Raw genomic sequence first — 11466 nt, 5'->3', positions numbered from 1 at the left:
TTGCCAGGGTCATGCAGCTAGGAAATGTCTGAGGTCAAATTTGAACTCAGGAAGATGAGTCTTCCTGACTCCAGGTGTGGTACTCTCTCTATTGCCACTTGTCTGCCCAACAAAGATTAAGCACTTACTATGTGCAACACATCCTGTGCTAGCATGGCAGAGTTATTGTATGGATTTTCAAGCCTTAAAATAATATGTAAATATTAGGTATTATCATCGTTATAATTGTGTTTATTTTTGTCTTTGTACTTTTCCATCTATCTAGCCCTATTTTTAGCATATAGTAAGTGCTTAATAAATGCTTTTCAAGTTGAATTGAGGGACTTGGGTCAGATAACATGTTTTCTGGGTCTCTGACACTTCCTCTGCAAAAGAAGAATGTTGTCAAAATATTGTCTAAGTTCTAACCTATGATATTACCTAAGTCTATGATGCTATGAGTTTATGGTAAATAGGAAAATCTAAGACTTGTAATGGATACAGTAAGAAATGGAATACCTTGAAAGAGATAGAGAAAATGGTGTTTCTGAAAGATCGTGAATGCGATACATAGCATCTTCTCATTCATTCAGTTGACTCCTTTGTCTCCCTTTGTACAATGGATGTGGAAGCGAGGGATGAAGCGAGGTTGTACATGCTCTCGGGAAGAAATTACTTTCCCGTCCTGAACCTCCTGGGTGAGGGTATAGATTCTGGCCAAGATTCCAGGTAGGGATGAGCAGAGGTTGCAAACCGAAGGAGCATAGAGGTTGCACAGCTTGCATGGAACATAAACTGGGACCATACATTCTGTGTCCTGGACTTTGCAGGGCCTCTGAGGTGGAGGATTACATTCCAAGGCACATGGATTGCAGGGAAGTCTAGGAAACAACATCATACAACTTAAAGTAGAGTTTAATGGGAAAGTATTCGTGACATTTTAAAAAGTAATAAAGGGAAGAGAGGAATAATAGCAATGGACGGTTTCGTGTAATTCATGCAGAAATCTCCAGCACACATTTGGTCTTTAGCTCTTAATTTATCTGGAGAAAATAATTAAAAGAAATATGCAGATAGGCAGATTGAAATGATCGGAAAATAACGTTCAGAAAGTTTTAAGAAGCATTCAATCTTATGAGCTTGCCTCTATTAGATCATAAGTTTCTCAAGGGCAGCAAATGTAGCAAACGTCTTATTTCATTTTTGTCTTTGCAGTGCCTAGCATGGTGTCTTATATGCATGTAACAGACAGGTGGCACAGTGGGTAGAGGATAGAGCTCTGGAATCAGGAATACTCATCTTCCTGAGTTCAAATATGATGCTAGCTGTGTGACCCTGGACAAGTCACCTAACCTTGTTTGCCTCAGTTTCCTCAGCTGTGAAATGAAATAGAGAAGGAAATGGCAAATTGCTCTAATATCTTTGCCAAGAAAACTTCAAGTGGGGTCATGAAGAGTCAGAAATGACTAAAAAAATCACTGAACAACAACAAAAGCAGTCAATTAAATATTTCTAGAATTGAATTGAAATTAATTGAATTCTGGTTGATTCTTATTATTTTATAAATCTGGGAAATCAGGCTACTAAAAGATTTTGATTAATCGAGAGCTAATCCTCACAATAATACATACCCCACTGCTCCCTTGGTGAGGGGTTCACACTTTAGGACTCCCCATCCCCTCTAAATCACCTTCCCCAAAGGATTCATTCATAGATTTCAAGGTATCTGTGAACTTAGAAAGGAAAAATAATTGTGTCTTTATTTTCACTAAACTCAAACTGAAATATATAGCATTTAGTATTAGGTATAGATTTTCCAAAACCAAACCAATTATTTTTATAAAAGGTCCATGGGTTTCATTAGACTCCTAATAGGGTATTTCTCTAGAACCTAATAGTATCCACAAAGTTTCCCTCTTTTAGGAGTTGGACATATGTGGAATAACAATATTCAAGAAATTATTGTATATTCAAGTCCATATCAACAACAATAATAGCATTTATATAGTACTTTAAGGTTTGCAGAGTTCTTTACAAATACCATCTCATCTTATCTCAACTACAGCCCTGAGATGTGGGTACTATTTCTATCCCCATTGTACAGGTGAGGAAACTGAGACAGATAAAGGTTAAGTGACTTGCCCAGGGTAACTCATCTAGTAAATCTACTCAGGCTTGATTTTAACTCAGGTCTTCTTGACTTTAGGTACAGTGCTTTATCCACTAAGCCCACTGAATTTTTGAGGATTAGATTAAGGATTTCATTGGTATAGATAACTCCCAGTGTAGAAACTTTCTTTAGAAACTTAGATTGACAACTCATCAATAGATAGCCTTAGATGCTTTTGTTGTTCAGTCATTTTTTAGTTGTGTTCAACTCTGTGACTTCCTTTGGGATTTTCTTGCTAAAGTTACTTCAGTGGCTTGCCATTTCCTTCTCCAGCTAATTTGACAGATTAAGAAACTGAGGCAGACAGGGCTATGTAATATAGCTATTAAGTACCCGAGGCCTAATATGAACTCAGATGTGCCTGATTCCAGGCCTGGAACTCTATCCACTTCAAACTTATAAGCCTTATACAAAGAACTGTTTAATAGAATGTATGTAATAGATGCTGTTGCATTTTGGAGGATTCTTATTTAAGAGATTTTAAAGTCTGTTTATGTAGCCTTAAGTGGTATACATGGTTATAGAGGTGATGCTTAAGATGACTATATCACAGTCCCAGTTTTCATATGTATCATTTCGTTCCTGCTAGAGGAAAAGGAAGGAAAGAAGGAAGAAAGGAAGGAAAGGAAGGAAAGATGGAAGAAAAGGTAGAAGAAAGGAAGAAGGAAAGGAAGGAAGGAGAGAAGGAAGGCAGGAAGGAGGAAAGGAGAGAAGGAAGGAAGGGAGGAATGGGGGAAGGAAGGAGGGAGGGAAGGAAGAAGGGAAGGAAAGAAGTTGGGAAGGAAGAAAGGTGGGAAGGAAGGCAGGCAGGAAGGAAGGAAGGAAGGGAATGAAGAAAGAAGAGAAGAAAGAAAATCCTCTATTGCAAAGCATTCATTTTCTCTCTGAATCTAGACCCCATTAAATCCTTTTGCAATTATCAATTATTGGTTAACAGAGTAATTCCTTAAAATCTTAAAACTCCCTTTGTCTAAACCTTTCTTCATGAAAAGAAAAACCATCAAAGATAGAGTCAATTTAAAGCTCCCACGCAACAGCCCATTAGTTCAATCTAGTTTCACATACTTGCAGTCAGTGTTCTCCAGAAGATGTCGATATGTGGCAATCTCACATTCCAGCTTGGATTTCACATCCAGCAGGACCTGATACTCTTGATTTTGCCTCTCCAGTGTACATCGGATCTCAGCTAGCTGGGATTCCACGGTCTCAATCAGGCACTGGATCTGTGCTAGCTGAATTGCATAGCGGCCCTCTGTATCAGTCAGGATGCACTCCTGAGAAGCTCTCTTAGGAGAGAAAGGAGAAATGAAGTTAACAGCCATTTATGAAGAGTTGTTCTTGAGAGTATTCTGCTTTATGCTCTTTCATGATGTTATAGAAAATTCAGAGTAAACCATATTTCAAGTGATGATTTATACAGGCTAGAATAATTTTATAAGTATACTTATTCTTTAAGATCATAGAATTAGATCTAGAGTAGACTTCTCTACTCATTTTACAAATCCTTCTCATTTTATAGATAAGGAAACTAAGGAGGCAAAGAGATTAAATATAGTTTTCTGCAAGTCAATTTGAAGAATTCAGATAGTTTTCTCAAAATAAATGTTAAGGTATGAATTGATTGTCTAAGGGGGACTCCTTTAAGGTTGGTATATTTGCCTTTCCTGTTGTGCAGTGGATAAAACATTGGGCTAAGAATTAAGAAGACTCATCTTTCTGAGTTCAAAACTGGCCTTAGATGTGTAACATATTTGTGACCCTGGGCATGCCTCTGATCTTTATTTGTAAAATGAGCTGGAGAAAGAAATGGCAAACCACTCCAGTATCTTTGCCAAGAAAACCCCAAATGAGGTCATGAAGAGTTAGACATGACTAAACAACAACAATAAATAAAAGTATCATTATCCCTTGATCTGTAATACTTTCATTATTTACTAAATAGGTTCCTATTTTAGGTGCCACTGTGAAGTAGGAAAGTTTATCTTCCCTTAACTTTACTCTCTTCACTTTATGTTTACTCTTTCCTTAGAATCATAAATTTGGAACTAAAATGTCCCATCAAGGTTATGTAGTTCAAGCTTAAATCACTTGCCAAAAATCGTACTGATTTGATTTCAGGTCTAACACTCTTTTTACCACCTGTTTTTTCAGTATATCCTTCCTCCTCCTTCCCTTAGATAGCCAATGCTATCAAAATGCTATATGTAAGGGAAGATTAAAAGAAAGGAGCTTTTAAACCTCATTTATTTTAAGATATAGAAACTTACCCCATTTCCCCCAAAATACTTAGGAGTATTTGCACTTTAAGCAATGAAGTGGAGAGAGAGAAAAGAGAAAACACTAAAGGATGGATTGAATTAAAGAGTGGTAAATATTTAACTGCTAATAGCAATAATAATAATATATAATATATATATATATATATAATTAGGGCAGCTAGGTGATGCAGTGAATAGAGAGTCATGTCTGAAATCAGGAAGTCTTATCTTCTTGAGTTCAAATCTGTTCTCAGACACTGACTAACTATCTGACCCTGGCCAATCCACTTAACCCTGTTTGCCTCAATTTCCTCATCTGTCATATGAGTTGGAGAAGGAAATGGTGAATCATTCCAATATCTTTGCCAAGGTCCCAAAGAGTCAGAAATGACTGAATATGATACACACACACACACACACACACACACACACACACACATATATATATATATAAAAGCTCGTTTAGTGGAATTCCAGGTTTCCATGGGATAGACATTTGGGAAGAAGGAGACATTGGAAAGGAAACCTAGAATCCCTGTGAGTCTAGTGGGCTGGAAATATTCCTGGATTTAGATTTAGAAGACAGGTTTGAACCCTGATTCAGTAGTTTACTAGCAATGTGACGTTGGTTCAGTCATTTGACCAATATCAATTTCTTCATCTGCAAAGGGAAGAAGATGAATTAAATGACCTCTCATGTACCTTCTAGCTCTAAATTTACGATACTATGAAATCATAGCATACATGTGACCGCATACTCTACCTATGCTAAGGACCAGCCCTAATGCCAAAAGCTTTTGATCTTTTGCCATTTTTGGCATCAGAGAATGCCAAGGACTAGATGGCAAAGGAAGCTCCTAAGTTAATTGAACTCACCTCCTACACTGAATCATCCCATATCTACAGAAGTCAATGTATAATAGGCTTTGCCAACTCCTATGGGCTACACACCAGGCTGTGCTGGGCCTGCAGCTCGATCTCCAGAGCACTGATATTATGCCTCAGATCAAGGATCTCCTTCTGGAAGCCTTGCTGCTGTTCTGAGCTGGATACCACCTGCTGGCTCAGTTCCTGCAACTGAAGTACAGACAACATATTTTAATATTAAGAAAAATTAAATGTTAGATTAAAAATTAAACATTTAAAAGTGTTGGGAGAGAAATGGTTTTACTTGGACAAAGATATTTATAGCAGCTCTTTTTTGTAGTAGTAAAGAATTAGAAATTGAGAGGATATCCAGCAATTAGGAAATGGCTGAATAAGTTGTATTATATAATTAAAAAAAATCTTACCTCTGGAATCAATACTGGACATTGGGTTGAAAAGCAGAAGGGTGGTAAGGGCTAGGCAATGGGAGTTAAGTGACTTGCCCAGGGTCACAGCTAGGAAGTGTCTGAGGCCAGATTTGAAACCAAGACATCCTGTCTCTGTGCCTGACTTTCAATCCACTGAGCCATCTAGTTGCTTCTGGTATATGGTTATAATGGAATACTATTGTGCTATGAAAAATTATGAGAAGTATGATTTCAGCAAAACCTGGAAAAATTTACATGAACTGATGCAAAGAGAGCAGAACTGTGAAAACACTGTACACTGTAACAGCAATATTATAAGTCTGCTCAATTGTGAATGACTTAGCTATTCTCAACAATACAATGATTCAAGACAGTCCTCAAGGACTCATGATGAAAAATGCCATCTGCCTTCAGAGAAGGAACTGATAGAGTCTGAATGCAGACTAAAACATACTACATTTTGTTTTCTTTCTTCATTTTTTGTTTGACTTCTCTTCCACAAAATGATTAATATGGAAAAATATTTCACATTATAGCACATATAAAATCTCTATCAAAATTGTTTGCCATCTCAGGGAGTGGTGACAGGGAGGGAAGGAAGGAAGGGAACAATTTGACTCAAAATTTAAAAAAATGAAGGTTAAAAAAAGATGGAAACATAAGAACAAATGTGTGTGAGTGTGTGTGTGTGTACATGTGTTTGTGTCTGCATATGTGTACTTATCTATCTTGAAGTGCCCCACCTGGGTGTTGAACCATTCTTCAACATCTCTGCGGTTAGTCTCAACCAAAGACTCATATTTGCATCTCATTTTTTGCAGTGCCTGGTTCAGGTCAACAGAGGGGGCAGCATTTATTTCTATGTTGAGTCTGTCACCAAGTTGACATTGTAATGAATTCACTTCCTAGAGAAAGAAAAACAAAACAAAACCAAGGACTTGTTCAATGAATGGAATGATTTCCACATTCCTTCCTTCCTCCTTTCTTTCCCTTTACTTTCCATTTTAGAATAAATACTGTGTATTAGTTCCAAGGCAGAAGAGCAGTAAGGGCTAGGGAATGGGACTTAAGTGAATTGTCCAGAGTCATAGAGACAGGAAATGTTTGAGACCAGATTTTTAACTCAGAACCTCTAAGTCTCTAGGTCTGGCCATCTAACTGCCTCTTCCCCCATACAATTTCCTAGAATGTATTTCATTGGGCCTACTTGGATGAGATGGGAACAATGAGATAGATTGACAATAGTCAAAATAACTCTTCTTTGAAAATGTGGAGAAGACAGAAACATTTAATTGTCTGAAGACTAGTTCAATGGAGCGGATAGTTTCTGAAGTTTTGGGGGCCCTAATGACTTTTTATTGACATTTTTCAAACCTCTTCATGGTTGTGTTTGAGCTCAAGGAGTTCCTCTTTCAGAGATTCGACTCGTCCCTCCAAGTCAGCCTTGCACAAGGTCAGTGCATTCAGGATTTGATGGAGGCTGTTGGTGTCAGCTTCCACCAGCTGCCGCTGGGACAATTCAGTTTCATACCTTTAAACCCAAGAGTGAATAAGAGAAGGGGAGGGAATGGATGGTTCAATAATGAAAGGTGTCAGTAATAAGAAGCAGAATTCCTTTCTAAATTTGTCTATGGATCTCTTATTTGCTAGTTTTCTATTGGAGTGTTTTAGAGGTGAATGGCACTCTTTCAACTTTACCCTTTAATACTCATTTAATTTAATACTCATTCTTAATTGTCCTTGGACCAGAAACAAAGCTTATTTGCCAGTGTGACGTCAAACTGATTTTCCTGAGAGAAGGAAGACTAGTCATTTTCTAAGTATACTGGAAAGAAAGATTCCTTTTGAACCTTTATGAAGAATTGAGGGGGAGTAACTAAAAAAAAATTATGATTCTTTAAGCATGAGAACTAATTAATTTAGATAGCTATAGTTAGTAATCATATTTAGTTGGATGTATTGGTATTAAGTAATAAGCTTTTTTTTTATACTCTCACCTTCTATCTTAGACAGAAGAGCAGCAAAGGCTAGGCAATTGGGATTGAGTGACTTTTCAAGGTCACACAGGCAGGATCTGAGGTCAGATTTGAACTCATGTTCTCGCAACTCCAAGTCTGGTACTCTTAGTTACTGTGCTTCCTAGCTGCCCTTGTATTAAGCTCTTAACAAAACTTGTTTTCAAAAAAAGAAAAAGAAAAAGAAAAGAAAAACAAGGGTCCTCTTTGGACCCCTTTATGGTTCTGAATTGGGACAGAGTTGGTTTTTAAGTGAATGTCTAAACTTGGGCTGGCCTTGAAGAAAACAATATATGAAAGGGTCCAGGTGAGCTTACTTTGCTCTGAAGTCATCAGCAGCCACTTTAGTGTTGTCTATTTGGGAGACCAGCCTGGAATTCTCAGCTTTGGTGCACAAGATCTAGGATTTAAGAGATTGTGCCAATGAATGATACTTGAAAGCCAATATCTCTTGCTAGACTATTTTTCTTGGACTCTGTCTCATCTGGCATGAAGAACTTTTACAGATTAAATCTGTATCTGTGGTTTCATCCATGTGGGAAACTATCTATATGGTACCCTATTAGGGACATGCCATCTTTCTTTTTTAAACCCTTACCTTCTGTCTTAGAATTGATATTAAGTATAGATTTCAAGGCAGAAAAACAGTAAGGGCTAGGCAATTGGGGTTAAGTGACCTGTCCAGAGTCACACAGTTGGGAAGTATATGAGATCAGATTTGAACCCAAGTCCTCCCAACTCCAGGCTTAGTACTCTTCCACTGTGCTACTAGCTGCCCCAGTGATATGTTATCTTAACCCCCTGAGAGGTTAAGCAACTTGACTATGGTCACATAGGTAATATGTATTAAAGGTATAGGATTTGAACTTAAATTTTCCTGACTCTATCCACCAAGCTGCCTGTAATGAAACGTTAATGTAATCAGTAATCTTCGTGCTTTGGTTTATAATATCAAAATATTTTAGGAATTAAGAAATTCAAAAGAATTTTCAGGGCTAAATAATAATAGCATTTTATAGTACTTTACCCATATCTCATTTGATCTTCAATAACTCTAGGATGGAGATACTATTATTATCCTTATTTTTATACCTGAGAAATCTGAGGCAAACAGAGTTTAAGTGATTTATCTGCAGTTATACAAATAATAAGTGTCTGAAGTTGGATTTGAACTCAGGTGTTCCTGCCTCTAAGACCAGTATCCCATCTACTGATCCACTTAGTAGTTCATAGAAATGTCAGCTATTATTATTTAGTACTGGGTAATCTGGGTAACTAGGCAGCACAATGGATAGAGCACTGTGTTTGGAGTCAGGAAGACTTATTTTCCCAAGTTCAAATTTGTCTTCAGACACTTACTACTGTATGACCTTGGGCAAGTCACTTAACACTGTCTCAGTTCTTCATCTGTAAAATGATAGAGAAGGAAATAGCAAACCGCTCCAGTTATCTCTGCCAAGAAAACCCCAAAAGAGGTTATCAACAGTCAGATGTGCCTGAAAAATGATGTGAGGCTAGATTTGAACACAGGCATTCCTGACTCTAAGATTGGCATTCTATCTACTGTATTATTTAGTTGTCTCTGGAACTGTCAGCTCTTATTACTTAGTACTGGGTAGTCTGGGCAGCTAGGTGGCACTATGAATAGAGCACTGGCCTTGGAGTCAGAAAAAATTCATCTTCCTGAGTTCAAATCTGGTCTCGGACACTTACCAGCTCTATAACCCTGGGCAAGCCACTTAACCCTGTTTGTCTCAATCTCTCATTTGTAAAATGACCTGGAAAAGGATATGGCAAAACACTTTAGTATCTTTGCCAAGAAAAACCCAAAATGGAGTTGTGAAGAAATGAATAATACTAACAAACTGATCTAATTCAACAGAGGACAACACTTCCTCAATAATGAAGAGATATTAAAGTTTGGGCATGACCCTTAGATAAGACTTTTTTATCCCTTCTTGAGGAATTACCTCCAAATATAGACATAACGTAGCATAAAAACCTTGAGCCAACTTTATAAATGAATGCTAATTATTATTGTTTCTAGAAATATGAAGTTCTAACAAATACCTTTGTCTTAAAGGTCAGAAGCCCATAGTTAGATCACAATAAGACTCAAGCATCATTACCTTCTGTTGAAGCTCTTCTATGATCTTGAAGTAAGACAGGTAATCGGGACACACGACAGGGGTCTGCCTTTCATGCTGCTCCCGGATCTTGCACTCTAGGGAGGCGTTCTCTTGCTCCAGACGTCTCACTTTCTCCAGGTAGTTAGCCAGGCGCTGATTCAGCATCTGCATGGTCTCTTTCTCATTGCTATCAAAGCTGCCCTCGCCAGACCAACCACAGCTTGCTTCACCAGAGGATACCCTGAAATTGTTCAGGAGGTAGATGGGAGAGCGATAGGGAATTGGATGGCAGGCATTAGGTGGACAGACCTTAGCTTGGCACCGGCTGATTTCATGACTTCTTGATGGGTAGCCAGGACAGGCAGAGAGAGCCTTGGAAGTTGGAAGCCTAGAGTGGCTCTTAAAAGAAGCTGAGGAAGAGCAATTGGGTGGACCACAACTGGATGCCATTGTGTTAATATTTGCAGTTTTAATTTTGTTTCACGGCCTTCCTTACCCTACCTCCATTGCCCAAATGATCCAACCCCAAGCCAAAAGCCAGACTTCTTCTTTCTCCCATTTATATAGCCTTTCTATGAGGGGGTGTTACAACATGCAGGATGTTTTCCTTTCTAATGTTTCCACCAATTTCCATAGAAACATCTAATTAGTCTGCTATTTACTTGCCAGAGAACTCTTAGTCTCATAAAAAAAGGTGTAGTTTGAGTTGTTACTAAATTATTACCCATCTCATAACTATTATTTGCTACTGGTCCCAGAGCTTCATAGGATGGCTTCAAAAGGGACGCTCATACCAGCATCATACAAATTATTAACCAGCTGTGAGTGGATTTAAAAAGGAGGTAACTTATATGCCTGCTGACTTCTCTGTCATTGTCATTTACCCATCATGAGAAGCAGTGAAATGTAATAGATAGAGAACTGGTCCTAGAGTCAGGAAGATCTGGGTTCAAATTCTGCCTCTTGACACATACTGACTGTGTGACTCAGGCTGTTCTCTAACACTAACATTTGTAGAACAGTTGAAACTCTGCCTTGGTGGAGAGAGTTTTTTCATGGAAAGTTCTCTCTAGCAATAAGGTCTAGTCAAAAAGAGAAAAGGAAATGATCCAGAAAGCTAGTATGAACTGAGGGGCATAGTTTCCAGGAATTTGAGAGATCATAGACCAGTGGTGGTGAACCTTTTAGAGACCATGTGCTATGCCTTACCCCCCCCCCCCACAAGAGGGTTGGGACACTCTGTCCCTTACCCCACATAGTGGAGGGAAAAAGTGCTCCCACAAGGCTGCTGGGCAGGGGAGTGAGTGAAGAGAGGAATGTCCTTAGCCCAGGTGAAGAGGGAGAGGGGAGTAGCCCAAGTGTTCTGCTCCCCTCCAGCTCTGCCTTCTGTGAGCTGCCCACCTCACCCTCTGTGCATTCCCATTGGTTGCTGGGTAGAGGGGGGGGATGGAAAAATGCCATCAGGCATGATGGAGAGGGGTAGGGGAGCAGTTCCATCTGAGTCTCTCTGCCTCTCTAGTAACAAACTTGGGGTGGGGTGGAGTGGGGGGGAAGGTCAGCACATATGCCCATAGAGAGTGCTTTGAGTGCCATCTTTGGCACCTGTGTCATAGACTCGCC

At 38.8% G+C, this 11466-nt stretch overlaps 1 protein-coding gene across 1 annotated transcript; it reads right to left on the bottom strand.

The window, feature by feature from the left end:
• Nucleotides 1-568: 568 nt before the first annotated feature.
• Nucleotides 569-10296, bottom strand: LOC123247704 (keratin, type I cuticular Ha4-like). The gene is made up of 7 exons (XM_044676685.1): nucleotides 9847-10296; nucleotides 8035-8117; nucleotides 7077-7233; nucleotides 6446-6607; nucleotides 5359-5484; nucleotides 3215-3435; nucleotides 569-860 (listed from the first exon to the last, which is right to left on the bottom strand). The coding sequence occupies exons 1-7, from the start codon at nucleotides 10294-10296 to the stop codon at nucleotides 569-571; spliced, it is 1491 nt and encodes a 496-aa protein (XP_044532620.1).
• Nucleotides 10297-11466: the final 1170 nt, after the last annotated feature.

This window comes from Gracilinanus agilis, chromosome 4 (assembly GCF_016433145.1).
Source record: "Gracilinanus agilis isolate LMUSP501 chromosome 4, AgileGrace, whole genome shotgun sequence".
Classification (NCBI taxonomy): Eukaryota; Metazoa; Chordata; class Mammalia; order Didelphimorphia; family Didelphidae; genus Gracilinanus; species Gracilinanus agilis.
This window is presented reverse-complemented; position numbering and strand designations above follow the sequence as displayed.

Coding starts and splice junctions, on each gene's coding strand:
- LOC123247704 (XM_044676685.1), bottom strand. CDS start 10,296: ATGGCATCCAGTTGTGGTCCACCCAATTGCTCTTCCTCAGCTTCTTTT. Junction 8,118..9,846: donor TAGAAGAGCTTCAACAGAAG/GTAATGATGCTT, acceptor CTTAAATCCTAG/ATCTTGTGCACCAAAGCTGA. Junction 3,436..5,358: donor TGCAGGCCCAGCACAGCCTG/GTGTGTAGCCCA, acceptor TTCTCTCCTAAG/AGAGCTTCTCAGGAGTGCAT.